This window comes from Syngnathoides biaculeatus, chromosome 5 (assembly GCF_019802595.1).
Source record: "Syngnathoides biaculeatus isolate LvHL_M chromosome 5, ASM1980259v1, whole genome shotgun sequence".
In the NCBI taxonomy this organism is placed as follows: domain Eukaryota; kingdom Metazoa; phylum Chordata; class Actinopteri; order Syngnathiformes; family Syngnathidae; genus Syngnathoides; species Syngnathoides biaculeatus.
In genome coordinates, this window is record NC_084644.1 from 4782757 (window position 1) to 4806621 (window position 23865).

General features: G+C 44.8%; 3 protein-coding genes and 1 long non-coding RNA gene across 7 annotated transcripts in view; 2 read left to right on the plus strand and 2 right to left on the minus strand.

Moving 5' to 3' along the window:
* The window catches only part of kcnn4 (potassium intermediate/small conductance calcium-activated channel, subfamily N, member 4), a 29757-nt gene extending 15655 nt beyond the window's left edge, over positions 1–14102 (minus strand). Inside the window, exons 1-4 of one of the 4 annotated variants that reach the window (XM_061819871.1) lie at positions 13427–14102; positions 4698–4793; positions 2201–2637; positions 71–206 (exon numbers count right to left, since the gene is read on the minus strand). In XM_061819871.1, coding sequence (XP_061675855.1) covers positions 71–206; positions 2201–2637; positions 4698–4793; positions 13427–13816 — 1059 coding nt within the window. In that variant the 5' untranslated portion in view covers positions 13817–14102. Of the gene's footprint in view, positions 1–70; positions 207–2200; positions 2638–4697; positions 4794–7094; positions 7380–7598; positions 8247–13426 lie in introns of those variants that run through there. The other 3 variants (XM_061819874.1, XM_061819873.1, XM_061819872.1) reach the window with 3 other exon arrangements.
* Positions 195–2518, plus strand: LOC133500772 (uncharacterized). The gene is made up of 3 exons (XR_009795030.1): positions 195–334; positions 2212–2263; positions 2383–2518. It is a non-coding gene; the product is annotated as an uncharacterized LOC133500772 (long non-coding RNA).
* Positions 14103–15578: 1476 nt separating the features above from the next.
* si:dkey-79d12.5 (maternal B9.15 protein) lies at positions 15579–23756 on the minus strand. The gene is made up of 5 exons (XM_061820268.1): positions 23481–23756; positions 19084–19261; positions 18667–18804; positions 18249–18570; positions 15579–16774 (listed from the first exon to the last, which is right to left on the minus strand). The coding sequence occupies exons 2-5, from the start codon at positions 19254–19256 to the stop codon at positions 16541–16543; spliced, it is 867 nt and encodes a 288-aa protein (XP_061676252.1). The 5' UTR covers positions 19257–19261; positions 23481–23756; the 3' UTR covers positions 15579–16540.
* spaca6 (sperm acrosome associated 6) overlaps positions 23757–23865 on the plus strand; it is a 53191-nt gene continuing 53082 nt past the window's right edge. Inside the window, exon 1 of the mRNA XM_061820265.1 lies at positions 23757–23865. The gene's annotated coding sequence lies outside the window, so the exon portion shown is untranslated.

Below are 23865 nucleotides of genomic sequence, written 5' to 3' on the forward strand. Positions count from 1 at the left end.
CAGGTCAAACCGAGATAAAGCGTCTCGGAAGCCGCAACGCGGGGAGGAAAAGGGAAGCGGAGCGAGTTACCATGACTCCCGTGAAGAGACACACCGACTTGCCGCAGCGAGTGTTGGGCGCCACGTCGCCGTAGCCCACCGTCAGGAAGGTGATGGCGATGAGCCACAGGGCCGTTTCCATGTGGTCCGTCGAGCCCGGGGTTTGCCTGCGGGGGAGGCCCAAATCAACGGGGTGGAACCACTTCTTCGTTTTCGATTCGACGGTAGCGCAGCGCTGAATTCATCTCTCTCCTTTGAATGCGTCATCTCAACAACACGTTTGAATCTATGGCAGGTATATTCCATTTTCATTTTGGTAAAGTCTTGGCCTCACAGTTCCGAGGACCCGGGTTCGATCCTGGCTCTAAATTGCCCCTAGGTGTGATTGTGATGGCGACTGTTTGTCTATGTGTGCCCTGCGATTGGCTGGCAACCAGTTCCGGGTGTACCCCGCCTCCTGCCCATTGACAGCTGGGATAGGCTCCAGCACCCCCTGCGGCCCCCTGTGAGGATAAGCGGCCAATAAAATGGATGGATGGATTTATGAACTACTTTTGGAACCAGACATCAAGGGTTATGGGTTTTTCAACGATTGATGATGTTTGGTAACACACAAATGCTTGCAATAGCTCAACAGTATCATTTATAGAGAATTTTGGGACAGATTTGAACTAAAAATCATGGAAGTTGATACACATGATTTGCCTCAGTGGGCCACATAAAATCATGCGGCGGGGCAGATCTGGCCCGCGGGCCTTGAGTTTGACACCTGTGCCATACAGTATAAACATTCCTTTGAATCACTATCGTATGCGCAATGTATGAAGCTACAAAACTGAAACGGATTAAATGTGAACTAAATGACACAATAAATAGCATTATTTGTCATGTTCTTGATTTATGGAGTAAAAGACAAGCAAATACGCCTGAAATTTGCAGTCGGCATTTATTTTGTCTTTGCCCAAAATTGACTTCATCTGTCATTCAAACGGTGTGTCATAAAAGCTCTGTGCCTGATTTTTTTCACGTGCACACTTCTGTCTTTTATCGGTCCGACTGGTATCTTTGAACCAATCAGAAGCCATCCACAATATGAAAAAAAAAAATAATAATCTAGAGTTATGTTTTGGCTGTGACATTGAAGTTGAAGTACTCGTGTGTACAGCAGGTCTTACAAGGTGCGGCCTGTCGGTCAAATTCTGTACAAAGTATCGATGTAAGCCGGCTCGCTCTGTTGAATCCAGTGAAAACAAGAATGTCGTTGAAAATGCCAGTGGATGTGTGAGCTCATCAAAAAATAATGTAAATTTGTAATTATAATAAAACATATTGAGAATTAAGGTCTACTGTAACCAAGAGCAAATATCTTTGTTATGAGAATGAGAAAAGCATCATGAAAAAATAAATGAAATGTCATTGACAATGTCTCTCCATCCATGCCGCTTATCCTCACGAGGGTCGCGGGGAGTGCTGGAGGGTTAGGGTTAGGAGGCGGGGGTACACCCCAAACTGGTTGCCAGCCAATTGCAGGGCACATGGAGACAAACAGCTGCATTTACAATAACACCTATGCGCAATTGAGAGCGTCTAATTAATGTTGCATGTTTTTGGGATGTGAGAGGAAACCGGAGTACCCGGAGGAAACCCACGCAGGCACGGGGACAACATGCAAACAGGCGGGTCCGGGATCGAACCCAGGACCTCAGAACCATGAACTGATCCACCGTGCCGCCTGACAGTATCTAATGTGCTTCTTATTCGAAAGATGAAGTCACAATAATCTTGCAGTTCTTCATTATTAGAGTATCATAGTAACAGAAGTCCCTGTTGAATACGTTTGAAATTGCTCTGAAAATGTTTAACTTCCGACAAAGTCTTAATCGTGGTCAAAGGGAAAAAATCTGATGAAAATAGATATTGATATTGATGAATAGGTATTATCATCAATGTTCTCATTGAAACAAGAGTAACTTTGCTGATGGTAATGTTGTAGTATTATTGCGTGATACATTTTTTCTGCCTATTCTTCCAGCTATCAAACAATCTAAACATAACGGACATAACAGAAGTGAGGCGTGCAGAGGTTGAAGTTTTGGCGCATGAGTCGTGAATTGAGTGAATATGTATTGATGATGATACAAGCTGTCGATGCGTTTCCTACCTCTCGCACAGGGTCAGCATCCAGGACGCCGTCAGCCAGAAGAGGAGGATGAAGACCAGCAAGGTGCGCGCCGGGTACTTGTTCATCAGCACCTTCAGCACGAAGCGGAAGGTGAAGTTGATGTTGTTGAGCGAGCCGATGCTCCTGTAGGAGGCGCTCAGCAGCACTTTGCTGTGCAGCAGGACGGCCCGGTGCACCAGGTACAAGCGCAGGAACATCAGCACCGACAGCAGCAGCTCCAGGTCCGCCAGCGCCGTGTTGCGGTGGTTGGAGTCGCACAGCGGAGGTGAGAAAGACGAGTTGCCGTGGAGGCCCACCTCCCAGTACGTGCCCACGGGATGGATGGCGCAGGCCAATAGCTCCAGCGTGATCACGAAGACCCTGTGGCTGGTCATGGCGATGCGCCAGTCCACCTGGTTCTGATCGATGATGAAGAGCTGAAATACGTATATACATATACGGGACACTTAAACAGCTTTGCCACGTTTGGAAATTTGCCGCAGCCGGTGGGGCTGCAGGCACAGAATGGCAGCCACGCTTCCTTTGGAACGCGCAACTGTAAAGCGTCACTGAGTCGCTTGATAAGGTGTACGCAGTATTGTTATACACGTCACGGGACCAAACCCGGAAAACAGGTAAGCGCACTTTCTTTATTTGCTGCAATGATGCTTGAAGCCATGTTCAATTGGGTTTTTTATTTGCGTGAATCGACTGTATATCATTTATTTACACAAATGTGATAAATCTAAACTAATCTCACAAACAAAGCATAAACATCGGATATTGCCATCTTTGGTATCTCTCGAAGGCATAATGTGCAAAATGAAAGCTGTCGTAAACATTTAACAGTGCCAGTTTTGCCATTTACCTGCTATCGCGCGCCGCCAGAAGAAAGTACTTTTTCTACATTGCCATAATTTCCGGCCTACAAGCCCCAACTTTTTTCACGCGTTTTCGACCCTGCGGTTCATGCGGTGATGCGGCTAATTTGTGCAATTTTTTCCTCAGGGCCGCCAGGGGGCACTCGAGCAGAAAAGGTAAGAATGAGACCGGTGGAATATATGTGCCGAGGAAGTGACTTTTACTGGCCCTGTTAGCGCTGCGCTAGCGTTAGCACTGTGCGACAGTGTGACTGGCATGTTTCAGTGATATTTACGGATAAGTTTTATTTTAAATGGCCCTGTTAGCGTTAGAGCGGCACTAGTGTTAGCGCTAGCTTTAGTACGGCGCTAGCGTTAGCACTCGCATTAGCACCGTGCTAGCGTTAAACTCTTGCTGTGTACCATTTTTCTTTGTAAATATCTCGTGTTTCAATGTGAGCACTTGCGGCTTTTTCATTGCTGACAATAAATGGTGGGGGGGGGGAGAGTCTACCGGCAGTGAACACTGCAAGTGTGTTAGCTCCTCCTTATCTCTTCAGAGCATAACCCGGACCCCTCCTTGTATCGCACTCACCACATTTAAAAACACTTTAGGTAAAAGCACCACTGGAGTGGAGTCACTCAGGGGGGGGGTTGCATCCATTTGTTACCCGGGCCTCGAACGGTGGACTCACCCAACCGAATTCCACCTCCCACAATCACGTCTCAATTATACAAACTACCGGTACGATGCAAAAACGTCCCCCTCGTACGTTATCTGGAGAAGTTCGGGGATCGATATTTGTGTAAAAACATGACACAAGATGCTGATTATGAAATGTAACAATGTCAGCACCGCTTTTGCTCGCATGTACTGTAAAGTATATTTTGCGTACATTGCTAAAATAGTTTAGGTCACATCAGCGAGCGCTGTCGTTTCTGAAGGCCTTGGGCAGGCGGATTTGACTGATATGGAAGCAGATAGAGGCTGAAATGTGATTGGAGGGAAAAAAAATGAAAAACATATCCCGCACACTTCTGCAAGCATTGCAGCTAAGATTAATTCTAAAGAAACGAAGAATGTAGACTGAGAGGGGTAACATACAATTTCCGGACGCAAATGACGGAATTTGTCTTGCAAATGCAGCCGAGCGCTTCTGATCGGGTTCCGGCTCCGCAGAGAAGCCCCCTCGCCCCCACCCAACCCCCACCCCTGCGGCGTGCGCGTGTCTATAACGCGCAAAACTACAACATGTAATTGTGAGCGAGCCTTTATTGTGTTTCATTTCGGCCCAATCCCTTTCGTGTGCCCCGAGCTCGGAAACACGTCGCAGCTCCAAATGACGCTCACGTTTTCGACTGGGGGATTTCGATTCCAAAATGTGTGCGTTTTTTTTTTTTTTTTATATATATATTTCAACCAAGCGAGACAAGCATGAGTAATTGGTGTTGAGACTGCCGCCGGCAGAGCGAGACCTCCAACGATTGCCCTCAAGGTCAAAGTAAATTGTTTTGGACATTTGGCGCAAAATACGGCGGGGCAGGCCACACCCTGACGAGGAGCTCGTCACGCACGCAGACCCAAAGCGGCGCCGTGAGGGAAACGCCGAAACGGGCTGGAAACGCCGGGAACTCACCCGGATGTCCTTGTAATGGAACGCGATGATGAAGACGAGCAGGCAGCCGGTGGAGAGGCTGATGGAACAGTTGACGATCAAGGCGATGTTCGTGCCCTGAAAACAAGATGGCGACAAAGGAACGGAAGATTCGGTTATCTGCCAAGGTGAAGTCGTTAAATAGCTGCGTCCGGGACGCTGAGGTGAATACAGTGGATTGATTCCCGCTCAGTGATGGTGTCGATATCTCCCCAGCGATTGACTGGCGACCAGTCCAGTGTGTAGCGAGCTAGGATAGCCTCCGGCTTTCCCGCAACCCGTGTGAGGATAAGCGGCTTGGATAATGACATGACCTGACAAATGATGTTGCATGTTTTTGGGATGTGGTAGGAAATCAGAGTGCCCAGAGAAAACCCACGCAGGCACGGGGAGAACATGCAAACTCCACACAGGCGGCTCCGGAATTGAACCCAGAACCTCACAACTGTTAGGCTAACACGCTTTCCAGCTGATCCACCGTGCTGCCATTTATTATTATTATTTTATTTGAGATCTGGGCAACACACACTCCACAGAAATGATTCTTTAAAATCGTGATAAATTCAACACTCAAGCAGTTCTCTCCGCTCTCAAACTCGGTGGGCGTGAGTGCGCCGAGACCACGCCGCACCCAACTGTCAATCAAATGCCAGCACTGCGGTCTGGAAAAACGGACGCGCTTTCATCTAGATCGAGGGTGTCAAAGTAATTTTTCTCGCGGGCCACGTTGCGGTTCCGGTTTCCCTCAGAGGGTCGCTATGAATATTTAATCATCTCATCGTATTGACATCATCAGTTTATGATCTACTCAGAAATCAAGGGTAATGTGTTTTTCAACTCTTCATGTTTGATAACACAACAATGCTCGTAATATCTCAACTTTATCATTTATGATGCATGACAATTTTAAATTCTTGTACAGATTTCTACAAGAATAATTGAAATTGACTCTCTAGATTTGGTTTCGCGGGCCACATAAAATCATGTGGTGGGCCGGGATGTGGCCCCCGGGGCCTTGAGTTTGACACCTGTGATCTAGATTTTTTTTTTTTCGCTCTAAAAGTCCCCAATGTCTTAAAATTATTATTTATTTTTGACTTGCATGGCAGTTGTGAATTGAAAATTGTTAGCTAAAAAGTAGCAGTTGTTTTCATTATTCTATGATTATTATAATTATTATTTCGAAAACAAAAGGTGTGAGGTGCATCTGAGACGCAAATCAACGTTGCGTTACATTTCTGTTGCTGGGCACTAAAATGAAAATCTTGCTGTTATTGTTTTCCCCTAAGATTGATTTTTACTTGGGGAAAATTGTTCCATAACACAACCAAATCATAAATCTACCAGCATCCTTTGACGGATTGTGTTCAATCAATTGTGAGCTCGTGATGATAAATACAAAATGATTATGAATAATCGAGATGGGTTTGCTACATGTTCCCCTTATATAAATGATCATTTCGGGATTAATACACCCTGACGCAGAATATTTCATTCAGACAGACGTGAGGCCGTCGGCATTTGGCAGTTTTCGTTCACTTGTCGCTGATTCGCCAGTCGACACCGGCGCGCGTGACAAAATCGATAATTTGCAAGATGTTTTTCCGTGTGAAACCGTGACCTCTGAACTGTGATGCTGTTGCGCTAACCAATCGTATACCGCACAGCTGCGAGTGACGACTATCTTCTTCTTTTCCTTTCGGCTTGTCCCGTTAGGGGTCGCCACAGCGTGTCATCGTTTGCCATCTTAGCCTATCTCCTGCATCTTCCTCTCCAACCGCAACTGCCCTCATGTTTTCCCTCACAACATCCATCAGCCTTCTCTTTGGTCTTCCTCTCGCTCTTTTGCCTGGCAGCTCCATCCTCAGCACCCTCCTGCCGATGTACTCACTCTCTCGCCTCTGGACATGTCCAAACCATCTAAGTCTGCTCCCTCTCACCTTGTCTCCAAAACATCCAGCTTTGGCTGTCCCTCTAATGAGCTCATTTCTAATCCTATCCAACCTGGTCACTCCGAGCGAGAACCTCAACATCTTCATTTCTGCCACCTCCAGTTCAGCTTCCTGTTGTCTCTTCAGTGCCACCGTCTCTAATCCGTACATCATTACCACTGTTTTGTAAACTGCGAGTGACGACTATAATCCTATTAAAATCGGGTGCGTTATTCACACTTAATAGTCTACGATCTATTCAGAACTAATCCACAGTCTCGGGCAATCTTTGGTTTTAAGGACTCAAAGCGTCCGTCGCAAGGTCCATGGAAGTTTTGACGCACTCCCAATGTGATGTACATTCAAAAAAAAGTAATGACAAACATTCAACACGCTGGAAAGTTGAGCGCGTAGGTGGTACGACGTGACGCCCCCGCTGGCATCCCACCGTGTTTTTCCTGCCGTTTTCTGCAATGGCGTCCGCCCCGCGTCTGTATTCCGTCAGGGTTCTAATTAGCAGACTCCACAAAAAAAAAAAAGGCTGAACATTTCCCCGCATTCCATAACAGAGAGTTCAACGGCATGTTTCCTGCCAGCTTTCTAAAAGTGTTTTTGTAATGTTTTCCTGTTGGAAATAGTCATCTCGAGCCCGATGAGTTTAATTTTGGGTTAACCTTCGCACAGATTGTTTCTCACAGTCTTGGACGAGACATCGTCGGCAGGTCGCCCCCCCACCCCCACCCCCGGGCAATTGCGAGAGGAAAACTCAATGAAAATCCAATGCAAAGGGCTTTTTGTTTTTTTTTTCCTCGTCTGCTTTCTTAGTAATGTAATAAATAAATAGAAGCTAAGGCAAGTCACTCGCACCTGATTTTGGGACTGCGTGGCTTATTTAGCCGTACAGAAAACAACTCGTTCATTTTTGTATGTACAATAAGCAACTTTGTCTTACCTTCTCATTTGAAGTATCTCTTTTTATTCAGGTAGGTCATCTGTATGCTTCCACATTAGATAGCAAGCTAGATACATAGCTAGCTAGCTAGCTAGATACGTAGCTAGATACATAGCTAGCTAGATACATAGCTAGATACATAGCGAGCGAGCTAGATACATACAGTATCTAGATAGATAGATAGATAGATAGATAGATAGATAGATAGATAGATAGATAGATAGATAGATAGATAGATAGATAGATAGATAGATAGATAGATAGATAGATAGATAGATAGATAGATAGATAGATAGATAGTACATGGGTGTAATACTTGATTTTTTTTTTCGTCTGCTTTGTTAGTAATGTAATAATTAAATATAGCCAAGGCAAGTCACTCGCACCTGATTTTGGGACTGCGTGGCTTATTTAACCGGACAGAAAATAACTCGTTCATTTTTGTATGTGCGCTAAGCAAATTTGTCTAACCTTCTTATTTAAGAAGTATCTCTTATTATTAAGGTAAAATCGTGTCGGTCATCTGTATGCTTCCACATTTGATAGCTAGCTAGATACGTAGCTAGATACATAGCTAGTGAGCTAGATACATAGCTAGCGAGCCAGATACATACAGTATCTAGATAGATAGATAGATAGATAGATAGATAGATATAGATAGATAGATAGATAGATAGATAGATAGATAGATAGATAGATAGATAGATAGATAGATAGATAGATAGATAGATAGATCTGTTTTTGAGGTAGTAACAAATGGACATAGGCGTAACACTTGATCGGTTGTCATTATAATTGATTGACGGTCTTGGAAGCTGGGCTACATTTCCATCGAAACGGGAGTGCAGAACATTCAAAAAGACATTCTCCATCTCGTTGACAACCATCTGTCCATTTTGGATGGACAACATTCACTCCTAAGGACAATGGACCTTTCCGACGTGTCAATCACTCGTACAATAATAGCCAATCAGATAGCCGCATTGTCTTGACACGCCCCTCTCGCCACATTGTCCCACAAGCAATGCTGGTTGTCAGTAGCGTGCGCTTGGAAAAGTTAACGTTACGAAGAAAATGGTCCTCAGATGCGCTCGGGGAACGTGCAATTCTGATGAAAGATATCCTGCTAGGTTACAAGGGCCCGCTTGATTCATTTTTCAAAGCCTAAAACACAGTTGACGAAAAGTCTAGGATGGATTAAGCCTCGCGGAAGAGCACACGTACAACTAAATGTGAACAATATCAACAACCACAAGGCTGTATGTTCGAAGGTAAGTGAACACTTTGTTAGTGTATCACTGACCTGCCGAATGAAGTGTGTCATGTTTTATGCCGAAGAATCGGGTGAGTGATACGTAATGTCTATTTGCCTATTTATACCGCATACTCTTGAGACAGAGCACTGGGTTCCATTACGAGCCGGGTCAAATGAATACACCCACTCACTTCTAAAGACTACAATGATATTACTCGTAATCTTTCCAAGTAAAAGGTACTCACCCCGCTTTACATGCGGAGTACGATTCCACTATTTTATCCTGTTCGATTTCAATATGAAGCTTGAGCGGCGTCAAACTTTTTTGCATCGATCGCCAACGTTTCGCCGTAACTCTGACATTGCGTCCTGCTCCGTGTAATAATTCCGTGTACATATCCTTGCGTGAAATAGTTGAGACCTCTCCGTAGAACTCTCTTGGACAAGTCTGACGCATTTGGCAAACAAACACACCCCAATATTATCTGGAATACGCGATAGAGAATCGACCTCAAACAGGTTCTGTTCAATTGCCATTTTTGAAGCTTGTGGGACATGGCTAAGGGGGCGGAGCTTCGGATCGCCATCGGAAAGGTCCGTTTAAAGTACACGCTGAACTTCACGTTTTTGAAATGTAGAAGCAAAAACTCACGCAAGCACGTGTGGAACATGCGAACGCCACCCGGGAAGGCCACAGAGATTCGAACCCAGTACCTCAAAACAGCGAGGCAGCCTATCCAAGCATTGCGTCATAATTCAATGAATTATCACATCATCACTTACAAAAACAAAAGCCAACAAGTTGAAAAGTTTGGATCTTTCCGCGAAGGCGCTCCTTAAAACGCAAACCTGAGCAAGTGCAAACTGCGGCCTCCAACATAGCTGCGCTCGACAGATCCTGTAATGACTTTCAGACTCCCCACGCAAACACTCACTTTATACACTTAATGACGCGGAAAGTTCTGAGGTTAATCTAGCTGCGGGGGGAAGAGGCCAAATGTGGAAAAAAAAAAAAAAAAAAAACCCTCCAGAAATAGCCCCCGTTTTTCGTGCACAACCGTCAGGGGCCCCCCGAGGCTTAAAATATAACTTTCGAACGCTCGCCATTAACTTTTGATAGGCCTCCCACTTAAACCACTCCGGACTGGTTTTCAAAACAAAAGACAAATTAGACGGCAATCAATGCCGGATTACTTGGCCGGCGAAAGATTCCGCGTGACTAAAAGCTTTCTAATATGAGGAGCTTGCGCGTGGGTGAAATGCAAAGAAGGAATATTGTACAGACGTGCCAGAACAAAGCAGCCCATTCAAAAGAATATGCGGCAACATCGGTTAGCTAAAATGACCCCGGATAAAAACGTCGGCTTTTTCCCTCGTTCGCTGTTTGAGTATAAAAATCACCAACAGGGACTTTTCTGCCTCTTGAGGATATTTCTCAGTCTCAAGTGTAACATTCCTGTACTCCATTTTTTTTTTCAAATCAATCTTTAATATGCTTTTACTGTCTTTTGAAAGATGATTTGGGTTTTTTTTTTTTTTAAAAAAATGCCCAGGATGCCCTTTTCCAAGCCGTTCTAGTTTGTCTTTTACACTTGGAAGTTGAGACGACCATATTGCTGATTAATATTTGATATGAACTGTAAATAAACATTGCTCTGATTGGATCGCTGTTCTCTTTAATTTCAATATTGAAAGCGGTCAGTTGCTGATGGCTTCGATTCGCTTCCGTTGCTGCAACTAAGTGCCTCTAATTTATCACTGGCGCTCGTGTTTTGCTTTTTCCACGCGTCCTTCGTTATCCACGGCGATCTGCATATTAATGTGGTGAGGTTCCGTTTCTGGAAACGGACTCGCTAATCAGAGAGGGGTTCAAATCACGTCTGGCTGCGTTTGAAAGTTGCTACGGCGACAAACAAGGTGGGTGGTTTTCTGCAGCAGGTATTCTAATGTAGAAAAGAATAGCAGCATTGGTGATTAAATATTATATATATATTTGCGCTAACTGGTGATTATTTAACGATGAGGACAGATAGATGTAAGTCGTGGGTTATATACTGTGGTCTGTCATGAGCAAGGCTGGACCACGACAAAAAAGGGCGTGGCCTGGCCACCGCTTTTTGGTTATGCTCTTTAGTTGACTCATAGTTATCGGACATTGTTTCTTGTGTTTTGGGTCCTGCCTTCTTGGACTGCGTTGTCGTGCACAACTTTCATTTATAATAAAACCCACTGAACATCATGTCCTCGTCTTGGAGTCCTGCATTTGGGTTCGCTTGCGCACCGTTGGTTGGTGACAGGAGTCGTGTGCTTGTTTCTTCGGCGCAGGTGGATTTGAAGGCACGACCAAAGTACGCGGCGATACATTGTACAAGATAAAGTCGGTTTTAGTTTCGAGATCAAGCGGAGTCGTTCTGCCCGACTGCTTTTCAAATTAATATCCAACACGGGAAAACAATAACCTCAGAGGCGAATATATGAATCTCCCCTGTTGCACAGAAAAACTGTTCCGGCGTTTAAAGGCATGCAGAACCACGACACGGCATGGCGAAGAAGATGAACTGGACAGGTTTAAAAACAAACAAAAAAATAAATAAACCGCAGAAGTGAGTGGGCTGAATGTGGGGCAAGGCGGCACCTCCCCCGTGGAAATGAAACAAATACTTTGAAGCCTCTGAAGTATCAGCTCCTGGAGTTCAGCGCACATCAGAGAACTAAAGCCACCGGTTTTGTTTAGCTTTTTCTTTGGCTTTTCACAATGGCTTAGGAGAGAGAGAGAGAGACCGAAGGAAATAATGCAACGTGCACAAAGTCACTTTCAAAGGAGACGATTCAGGCGTGACAGCAGCCATCCATCTTCACCGCTTATCCCCATTAGAAGTATACCAGTTCAGTACTTCACTGAGAGTGACTTGGCCTAATTTGTATTTGAAATAAAAGTGTTACATCAGCTGATATTTAACTCATTCACTGCCATTGATGGCTTTTGAAGTTAAATATCCGCGTTAATTGGGAGGGTTCCCCGTGCCCGCGTGGGGTTTCTCCGGGCACTCCGGTTTCCTCCCACATCCCAAAAACATGCAACATTAATTGGACACTCTAAATTGCCCCGAGGTGTGATTGTGAGTGTGACTATTTGTCTCGATCTGCCCGGCGATTGCCTGGCAACCAGTTCAGAGTGTACACCGCCTCCTGCCCGTTGGCAGCAGGCATAGGCTCCAGCACTGCGCGCAACCCTTGTGAGGATAAGCGGCAAAGAAAATGGATGGATAGAATTGGGAGGTTTAGCAGTGAAGTACTTTTAATTTAACCGTGTGCAGTACGTTTGAATTGAATTCTGGACTCCCGCGACCCTTGTGAGGATAAGCGGATTGTAAATTGGACATTATTTAAGTACACTTTTTTCTTTTCTCATATTTAAGTGCAGTGTTAATGTTCAAACCAAGCATAATGTTGAGTTGCTTATACAGTACAACCTCGGTTCTCGACCACAATCTGTTCCAGAAGGCGGTTCGAGAACCGATTTGTTTGAAAACCGAATCGATATTTCCCACTTCTGCGTACAGAGGCTGTGTTATACACAATAACAACACGCGTCATGGGTCAGCCGGTCAGTCCGTGCGCGTTATCTTATTTTTCGTTTTTTTTTCCGGCGGTGTGGAAATTCCCATCAAAGCGCGTCGTGGGTGAGCTGGTCGGGCCGCGCGCGTTACGTTATTTCCGGGTTTTGCCGCGGGCGTTCGAATACCGATTTTCATTCGAAAACAGAAGCAATAAAAAAAAATCTCAAAATTTTTGTTCCAAAACCGATTTGTTTGAGAACGGAGATGTTCGAGAACCAAGTATTCACTCTATATTTATATATATATATATATATATATATATATATATATATATATATACATTAATTTTCTGGGCTGCTTATCCCCACAAGTGGCACAGGAGTGCTGGAGCCTTTCCCTGGTATCATTGGGCAAGAGGCAGGGTACACCCTGAACTGGTCATCAGCCAATTGGAGAATGCATACTTTTTAGTTATTAAAAAGTGCTTCATTTTGGACGAACCCCTGGGCCTCCTACAATACTGTACTCTAATGTTATGTAAGGATATTGGTACTGCTCGTTTTTGAAGGTGGTACTTGTAAAGGTTTTTAGCAGCATTGTGACCCACCAACAATGGCAGGAACAGATTAGGAGAAGGAAGATATTCCACATCCATTCAGCCAATTGTTTGTTGTTGTTGTTGCCGTCGACATCAAACGATTGCCACTTGATAAAAGACAAAGTTGTTGTTGTTTTTTTTTTTTTTAACTTTGTGCCAGCACTGCCATGCATATGCGGTTATCAAAACAGATGTTGTGTATAATTGACAATCCGAATTATTTTTTTTGCATTAGTAGGCCTGCTAAGCCTTCTTTGTCAGTGTGTACTTTTGCTCATCAGTACTGCTACCTTTACGTCTTTAATTTTTTTGTTTTTTTTTTTCAAGCACTTAACAGTAAATACTTTTGCAACCTCTTGGACTGGACTGGATTTGGACTGACGTTGTACTCGAGAAAGAAGCGCGCTGACGGTACCGGTTTGTAGAAGAACGGGCACATCTCGGTGTGGAGGATCATCAGCAGTATTCCGAGCAGAGCTGCGCCCAAAGCGAGCGCGCACAGTCGCTTCTTGTCCTCCAGCAAGAACTTTCTGTCCCGCAGCCTGTACAGGTCGTCCCCCTCCATTTGAGCCGCCCTCTTGCCGGCGGCGGAGTGAAGCGACACCGGCACCGACACCTCCGGCGAGTCCCCGCCGTTTCTGTGCACCAAGCCGTCGTAGTTCCTGCAATCCGCCGCGGAGTCGGCGTGCGTGCAGGCGCGCTTGGTCATCTCCATCTCCAGATGAGCGCACCCGAGGCGGCCCTTCTGCGGCCTCCCGTCGCCGCCCGGCGACCGGGATCCGGTCCCCTCCTGGTCTCCGGACATCGTGTCAGGTGTGCACGGCGCTCGTCTCGTTTCACGCACATGGAAGCCGCTAATGGTGGAAGTGCCCCTGAACTCCCTTTTTGAGAAAGAGAGGCGCGGCGCCCGCGCAGTTTCCCCGGTCCGTGTTTATCTTATCTTATTTGCATGCGTGCATGCGTGCATACGGCTGCCCTGCGCGCGATCCGCCCGGCGTGTGTTTGCCGACCGCGCCGAGGGGGTGTGTGGGAGTGTGCTGCAGTGCCGCAACACTCGCAGGAATGCGCGGTTCCCACAAAACAATGTACGTCAGAGTGGAGCAAAAAATATCAATAAATAACTACAATAAGTAGAGGAAAACCGGCCCAAGTCTGCCTCAATGGTGCTCATGGGCAAGTTTTGCCTTTGGGCTCTGGCCGCTCTTTATTTTATTTCCCGTGGGGGGGAGGAATGAGTAAACGCAACCTTTAACCAAAATGTATTACACTCCAAAAACAGAAGCACAGAATGGGACGCCGAACCCTCATCTCGGCCCGGAATAAAAAAAAAAACGCAAGGTCAAGAGCAGCAACCAATTGCATGAATAGATAAGAATAATGTGAAATGGACACACAAAAAAGAAAGTGTGAGACAAATTATTAAATACAAAAACAGCAGAATCTTAAATAAGGTAAACAAAACGGTTTGAAGAGCAAATACAAAGTTGAGTATTTTAAAACTCGTTAAAAATGTGACATATTTCATTTAAAAAACGCAAAAGAAAATTATTTAGCTTATTATGTGACTACAGTCGATCGATTCTACTATACAAAAGAATAAATAACATTTCTCCAGGCTCTGTTGACTGTTAGTTGCTCTCTGACGCTCCCTAGTGGTTGTTAAGTAGCAATTGCGATATTGTCCTGAAATATTCTCGGTTTGTAGTTTAAAAGCGGCGGCAAGGTGGATCAGCTGGAATGCCTTGGCCTCACAGTCCTGGGGATCCGAGTTCAATCCTGGACCCCCCACCCCACCCCACCCCACCCCCTGAGTGGAGTTTGCATGTTCTCCACAGTTCCTGCCTGGGTTTACTCCGGGCACTCCGGTTTCCACCCACATCCCAAAAACATGCAACAATAATTGGACACTCTAAATTGCCCCTAGGTGTAATTTTGAGTGTGGCTGTTTATCTCTTCGTGAGGATAAGTGGCAAAGAAAATTCGTGGACGGATAGTTTAAAAGGTTGTTTGGAGATTTAAAGATGGTCTGCTGCTCCTTTGTCACTGAGGTCGCTCAAAGCAGGTTCTTGTTCGGCGTCTGTGGTCCTCAACACCCACTTTTCGATTGTGCTCGGCCTTATTGGATCTTTCCCATTTTTTAACCTTTCAAAAATGTGTCGCGGTGTTTCCCCCTCCCAAAGAAAGATTTGCACTCACAGTTCTCCGCTTCTGATTGACACCTCGATGATGTCATTTCCAAAGTAGCTCACAGGTGGTTAAAAAAAAAAAAATTCCTTTTTTTTTTTTAAATTTTCATTTCTTAGATGAACTTGAATTGGGCTCATTACATTTTGACTTTCGTCGGCATTTGACCAGGCTAATCTTTTTGCTGCAGTGGAGTTGCAAAACTGAGCAAAAATATTACAACAGCACACAGGAAATTCTGCTGTGCTGTACCCCCCAAAAAAAATCAAAAAGAGTCAAGATTGGTGTTATCTTTAAAATTAAAAAAAAATACATATCTTTCATGTATGCATTTCTCCACTTGTACCAACAACGTATGGTCAAAAAAAAAAAAAAATCAAAGGCAATGTAAACAGAGATATAATTTAATCCTTTAAAAATAAAATCAACAAGAGTAAAACAAAAAAAAAAACATCTTGCTGTTGCATTGCAAGTACAGTAAATAAAATATCTTAATGGAAAATTAAATAATCACAGTCGGTAAGAATCAGTGAGACACTTCAAATTCAAGCCTGAATATGTAACTAAAATATCAATTTACAGTCAAATTACAAATTTACGCTGTCTGGAAACAACATGAAGGTACACCACACGGATAACTTCAAACTAAGAAAAAAAAAAAAAACAAACGAAAAACAAGCTTATACTCTCAAGTAGATATTAGCGACATACTGCTGCAGTTCTCACAGATGGCTGAGAAAAAAAATTAAACATTTTGAAAACCAAACAAGTACTCTAAAAAAAAGCAACATACAGCAACCTCTGTAGGTAAAAACTATACAATTAACATTATCCCCAATCGCGACTAAATACAATTAACAAAAAGGCATTTAAAACGTGAAAATTGGTCGTTACATTCGGGATTGGCAAGCAGTCTAAAGAAAAAACAAAACAATATTTGACTGTACCAAATTTGTGAAACTGCAAGACTACAAGCGGCTAAAACCCTGAATTACATCTTCCTAACATTAACGATTGTGCACAGTGGACCGCTACGTCGCAGCATTTGCAGAAGTACGTGGAAAAATATCGTCTGAAAAAACTGGCATCAAGTGCACTTATTGCTGAGGATCCCTGATCTCGTACGAGCACCCGGTGACTGCAGATTTGATAGGAATGAAGCGCTAGCAATAAACACGAAATCCAACAAAAATTCTGACGAGAATCATTTGGATAGCACAGATTAGAGCGTTAGATAAGAAAAAAAATGGAACAGAATGTGCAAGGAATAACTTGAAACGGGGCAGCGGTGGGCAAGTTCTTCTACCGGCTCACGTTCGGCTGAGGGGGGCGCCGTCCGGCTTTTCTAAACGTTCCCGGACTCCCACGAGCGCAGAGCGGCCTGAGGGACGATGAAGTGCGGCGGGGGCTGCAGTAAGGGAGCCGCCTGCGCTAAGAAGTAGTGCACGTACATCTGACGGCGATGGCGCGGCAGCGGCGGCGGGTGGCCGACGGTCGAGGTGAGGAAGATGGGCGAGCCGTGCTTGCAGTGGGACCAGACTGGGACGTGCTGGTAAAATGGCTGATGGCCCGATGCACACTGGAAAGAGGACGGCGATACGTTAACACATTGGCGACGCGCTTTCTTGTCTGCCATTTATACACACAAATACAGCGGTGCCTCGGTTCTCGACCACAATTGTTCCAGAACGTTCAAAATCTGAAGTGCCTTTTCCTGTTACAATTAATGGAAAATGAAATAATGCGTTCCAAGCCTTAAAAAAAATTTGTTTTTGTTTAGCTTTTCCTGATAATAAACTAGTACTTTATATAAGAAATATTTATTTTTTGCTTGAAATGTATGCTTTTATATTGCCGTATCTGTAGCGACTCGCCCCCCAGGGCCTTGTAAACCTTTTTTTACGAACAGAAGTGCAGAATAACTTTAAACAAGCAATAATGGGGGAGAGGGGTGGGGTGGAGACATTGTTTTTTATTTGCACAGAAAGTAACATACACAAAAATCTAAATCCGAAGCGCGTTTTCCCCATTACAATGAATGGAAAATGAAATAATGCGTTCCAAGCCTATAAAATGTTTTTTTTTTAAGCTTTTTCTGATAATCAACTGCATAGTAGAAATACAGCTATAGTTTAAATAATTTATTTTAAGAAATAGATTAATTTTTTTGCTTAAAATGTACGCTTTAGCAGTAGAGTATGCTAGGCTAGGGAGCGCATTGCCGTATCTGTAGCGACTCAGCCCCCAGCCTTGTGAACCTTTTTTTATTAACGAAAGTGCAGAAAAAGTTTAAACATGAAATAATGAGAGAGGGGGGGGACAGACAAATTGTTTTTTTATTTGGACAGAAAGTAAAGGACCAAAAAAAAAAAAAAATTGAAATCCGAAGCGCGTTTTCCCACTACAATTAATAGAAAATGAAATAATGCCTTCCAAGCCTATAAAATCGTTTTTTTTTTTTAGCTTTTCCTGATAATAAACTGTATAGTAGAAATACATGTAGAGTTTAAATATTTAATTTTTAGAAATAGATAAAATTTTTTGCTTAAAATGTACGCTTTAGCAGTAGAGTATGCTAGGCTCGGGAGCGCATTGCCGTATCTGTAGCGACTCAGCCCCCAGCGTTGTAAACCTTTTTTTATTAAAGTGCAGAATAATTTTGAAAAAAAGCAGTAATGAGGGAGGGGGAAACAGACAAATAACTTGAACGTACAAAAAAATTAACTCGCAACTAGAAGTAGGATGAATTCGAATACCGATTTTCGTTCGAAAACCAAAGCAAAATAAAATCTTGAAATTTTCCGATTTGTACGAAAACAAGAGATGTTCGAAAACCGAGGTACCACTGTAGTTACTTATGAATTTCTCTGACATTTTTCCCTCGAAAAAAAATAGCTGAGGTTAACTGAAAATAATTACTCAGGAAACCAAATTGTTCAGAAATTCAGAAACCGAATCTTTCATAAACAGGGTCCACTTGTCAACGGGTCGAACGACATTTTTGGCCCGTGTTCAAATCTCGAGTCCGCTTCCAAGAAGGCGGAACAACGTACCGTGCGCCTGCCGTATTTCAATTGCGCCGATCCGACCCCGCAGCATTTCCGAACCCTGGGCACCATCGTGATCTTGAAGGTGTCGGCCTGCGCCGGCTGCTCCGCGGCCCCCGTCTTTTTGTCCGCCTCTTCGTCCTTTGCCTCCTCCTCTGTGTCGCTGGACACGGCCGATCCGCAATCGGAGGACGTGGCAGAGTGATAGTCGGAGGTGTCGTGGCTGGCCGGAGCCGCGGGGGAATCCTCCCGTCCTTTCTTGGCGCCGTCCTCGTCCTCTTCTTCCGTGAAACAGGCTATCGAGAACGGAGGGCTATTCTCTCGCGATCTGCGGAAGATGACCAAACGTTGATTCACCGCCTGGCCAATTGTGGCAAATTGCTCAACGGCGATGACGCGTTCGAACGCCCAGACAGCGACTCACCTGGCGCACACCTCCAGCGGGTCGATCCACACGGTAACCTCCGGGGGGAGGCAGAGATCGCCGAGCGTCAGCTCGCTCTCCTCGCAGGCTTTTAGGAGCACCTCGTCCTTGGGTGCCGCAGTATTTATTCGGATGCACCTGCAAAAAAATTGAAAACAAAATGAAATAAACGCAACGGCGACATATTTGTGCTGGGATCAAACACTTTTTTTTTTCCATTTATTCACTATACAGGCATCATCCTAAAAAAGCAGATTGATTGTCTTTATGTTTCATCAAAATAAGACATTTGCAAAAATCAAGACAGTACCCCCCCCCCCCATCCCGTCCGTGTCATACATCAAAGTTGATGTAACAGCATTGACAATTCATATTTTAGTGGCCAAAAGCAACATTGTTCGCGGACGGCTCCTTCACCTGAACGCCTGGCCCCTGCTGGGGCAGTCCGGGTACCAGTGGCCGTCGTACTTGTCGCACAAGAGCTGCTGGAGCTTGTCGGCGAACAGCGTCGCTTTGGCTTCGTCCAGCTTGCCGCGCGCCACGACCAGCCGCTTGAAAAAGTTGACCCCGGCCTTCACCTCTCTCTTCATGGCGCCTGTGCAGACAAAATGGGCGGGGGGATTCAGTTGCGGCGTCAACAAGGCGCCAAAAGTGGTTTTCAGACGGGTTTGTATGAGCAGTGCTTTTGGGTTTTTTTTTTTTAAAACAATGTGGGGGAGCGAGAACTTTTATCAGCTATAAGAAACGTCCCTGGCCAGTTGTCCATGAGCTGTATGTCGTTTACGTTTAAATAGACATTTTACTCGATACGCTAATAAGCATCCACCGGTCAATTTTCTTAGCAGCTTATCCTCACAAGGGTCGCAGGGAGTGCTGGAGCCTATGCCAGATGTTAACGGGCTGGAGGCGGGGCACACCCTGAACTGGTTGCCAGCCAATTGCAGGGCACATAGAGACAAACAGCCGCACTTACAATCACACCTAGGGGCAATTTAAAGTGTCATATTAATGTTGCATGTATTTTTGGGGGGGACGACACTGGAATCCCCGGAGAAAACCCACGCAGGGATGGGAAGAGCATGCAAACTCCACACAGGCAAGTTCGGGATTGAACCTGGGTCCTCAGAACTGTGAGGCCAACACTTTCAAGCTGACGCCTACTAAACATCCAATCCATCCATTCATTTTCTTGGCCGGTTATCCTCACAAGGGTTGCGGGGAGTGCTGGAGCCTATCCCAGCTGTCAACGGGCAGGAAGCGGGTGACCATTAACGGGTCGCCAGCCAATTGCAGGGGACGTCGAGACAAACAGTCGGACTCACAATCACACCTAGAGGCAATTTAGAGTGTCCAATTAATGTTGCATGTTTTTGGGATGTGGGAGGAAACCGGAGTGCCCACCCGGATAAAACCCACGCAGGCACGGCGAGAACATCCAAACTCCACACAAGCAAGTCCGGGATTGAACCCGGGACCTCAGAACTGAGGCCGACGCTTTACCAAGCGACCCATGGTGCCGCCCACTACTAAACATCAATTTATTTCAACACCATGTCTATTATCGTGCTTGCTGTTAAGTTTGCAAAGTGAGAGAATTACCAGAAATCAAAATTCAACGTCAAGGCACCCTTTTTTCCAAACAAATACATTTCTTCACACCATGTTGCAATGGCCTGAAATGTACAGTCATCCAAATAGAGAAGTGGACTTCTTGCGCGTTGCAGCCCAACGCTGGCAAAAAGGCAAACGACAGAGCACACAAGCTCGCAACTAGCATTCATATGACCTGCACATTGAGCCGGTTGTTTATCTTCAGATAAAGTGTCCGTGTGAAGAGGGTGCCGGTGTCAGTCTGACCGGGGCGGTGGTGGGGGGAGGAACACGTCGATGGAAAAAAAAAAAAAAAAAAAAATGTCCAAGGCAACTCCAGCTGTGCTGCCAAAGTGCCTGAAATAACTGCCCCTGACAAAAGTTTGAACTTTATCGGAGCGGCACGCCACAAATGCGTCGCCCCCCGCTCACGACGCCAGCGTTCAAACTCCGGAGTGACTCGCAAAGCCGTCACAAAAACGCGCAGCGTGGAATTCAAAGTATTCAGTCGGTCACGCGTGGCGCCGCGCCAGAAAGACGGGCTGTAAGATCTCACGAGGTCTCGGCCTATTTTGCGGGACTTCATTCTTAAGATTTTTACTTTTTTTTTGGGGGGGGGGGTGTAAATACGACCCACCAACTACAAAAAAAAGTGAATGTAACGTGGCAAAGCAGAACGCTGGTGACAGGTTAAAAAACTTCATGCGGAGCAATGAGCCAATGCCAACCTGTCGTCCTGTATGTTTAATTACATAAACTGGGAGGGCATGGCGGCCAGCATATCTGCCTCACATTTGTGAGGATGGGGGGGGGCAAAAAAGACGTGCACAAAACAGAACTTGGCTCCTGCAGTCGGGTCAGCCTGCAAAGAAATTAAATTGCAAGTGTCTTTGTCCGATTTGTTGTTGTTGTTGCCCTAGCGGTGACATTAAACTACATAAATCCAGTAAGGCGGTTCCGACACGTTGGCTGCTCATCTTTCTGCATATCGAGCCCGGTGATAATTTTCACCGTTTCTCAAGTTGCAGATAAATACAGCCTTGTGCGTGGTTTTATCCTGAACATGCGTTTACGGTGCCCAAAAGCAGATAAAAATGCAGCCGACTCAGCGTTTGAGACGGTCTGGGAAGGCTGTGCCCTCGGAGAAAATTTGATTTATTTGCATTACGTATTTGCTAGCTAACGTAATACGTGGCAGAGTGACACATTAACACATAATAAGGGGTTCCAAAACTTATGGCCAGGGGGGGAAACGTTTTTTTGTCTGAGATGTTATAAGCTTTTGTTGTTTTACCATCAAGCAGGCACAGAATTTTTGGGCTCATGTTTGGTGTTCTTTACCATTAGCGGTCCAATTTTTGGTAATAACTGGGATGTTTTTGTTTCAGGTTAGTACATCTACATTTTTTGAAATGAAGAAAGCTGAAAAATACGAGCATAAAGTTGGATTTTATTTTCCAAGAAATAATCCAAGATGGCGGCAGCCGATAAGGCACTGGCCTCACAGTTCTGAGGTCCTGGGTTCAAGCCCGGATCAGCGTGTGTGGAGTTTGCATGTTCTCCCCGTGCCCGCGTGGGTTTTCTCCGGGCACATCCCCCAAAAATATGCAACATTAATTGGACACTCTAAATTGCCCCTAGGTGTGATTGTAAGTGCGGCTGTTTGTCTCTATGTGCCCTGCGATTGGCTGGCAACCAGTTCAGGGAGAACCCCGCCTCCTTCCCGTTGACATCCGGGACAGGCTCCATCACTCCCCGCAACCCTCGTGAGGATAAGCGGTGAAGAAAATGGATGGGATGGATGTTGTAAGCTTTTGTTGTTTTACTATCAAGCAGGCACACAATTTCTTGGCTCATGTTTTGTATTCTTGGCCTTTCGCGGTCAAATTCATGGTAATAATGAGGAATTTTTTTTTCAGGTTATAACATTTAAATTTTTTGAAATGAAGAAAGATAAAAAATACAGACACAAAGTTGGATTTAATTTTCCAAAAAATAATGCGACTAAACTATCTACTGCCAGCTGTTTTGGAGCATTTTGAAATGATTTTAAGATATATTATGTAGACACTGAATCTACCAAAAACAAAGAATACGCTTCTTTCACTAGGATAAAAATGTGGTTCAACGCTTTTCTGAACCTAGCATTTTTTTTTTTTTTTTACAAAATACAGTATTTCCCCAAAACAAGAGAAAACAATATTTTTGTGATTTTTATTTTGCTTTAGTGACACTTCTCACATCCATACAGTGGTTTAATTTTACAAAACGGTAAACTCAAAATTTAGGAATGCCTTTTAATAGCAGAACAATGTTGTACTTTTTACTGACTTGCCGTTCATACGTGCCTACACTGTTTGATTTCATTTTTCAGACTTCAAACTTGTCCCCATTTCCCCCCTCATAATCTCATGAAATCTAAAGTGCTGCCACCTACTGGCCTCGATTTGTCCTTACACGTGTTTACAAGTTTGAAATGCACAAACAAGCAGCCATGGCAATGATAGCTGATAATTTCATTGGCAGAATTTGTTTTACACGTAGGTCTGCGACTTCTTGATATCATAGATGGTCAACTGCTTTGCAGACCACAAAGCGATGATTTATGATTTATCTTACTCATAGCGTTCATGTTTGATTCAATCAGTGGTTGACCCCCCACCCCCAAATAAATAAATGAAAATGTTTCAAGGACGGATAAAGTTGTGCTTCCAAAATGCAGACGTGTTGACCCATCAGCGGCCTCCCGCCTTTAGTAGTACAGTAGGATCATACAAATTCATTTTCTACAGAAACTTGGACGGGCGTCATTACTCATCGGTGAATTCGGGTTACAATTTGACATTGTCTGTTTTGACTGTTGTTCATTGAAACTCGGATGACACACAAACTAGTCTTGTCCCCACAAAAAGGGGATGAGAGCAACAAAGCAGCAGAGCCACAAAGGCCGGGCGACGTTGCAGCGCGCGTCGGGAAAGTCGCCGAGACAAGCACAACTACACATTTATGAACACTTTCGTTATTTTTGTTTTGCTAGTTCGGACGGCGGGAAGCGAAAAGCAAAATTTGGGTTTTTTTTTTTTTTTGTGACAAGGTGGGAAAACACCCTGGGTGGCAGGACGAAATCAATGTTTTCACCGAGACACTAACTAATTGTACAACAACTGTAAAAAAAAAAAAAAAAAATGATATAATTGAACACAGTAGGAATATTTTGTGCTTACCTCCAGGCTGCTTCGTCGCGACTGACAATAGAGATGATGTGAAGTCCCGAAACTTGAGCCGTTACTCTTCAAAGAAATAAACAAAAAAGAGCGTGACGTCAGAGGCACGCTGGGGTCATTCAAAGGATCTGCGCCGTGTGAACATCCAGTCGACGTGTCGTCTCGTGGGCTGCCGTCGCCGCTGCTGCTGCCGCGTGGAGTTTTTGTGCTCGGCAGCGGTGGCACATGTTGCTTCCTTGTTCTTTCTCGTCCGCGTTCCCGCTGCCGCAAGCCTCACGCAATGTTACCGTCACTCGCGTGTGACTCACCGACTTCCTGTTAAGCGGCGGCCGCGAACGCACGCTGACTGGCTCGAGCCCCGCCCCCCTCCGCCACTCCATATAAG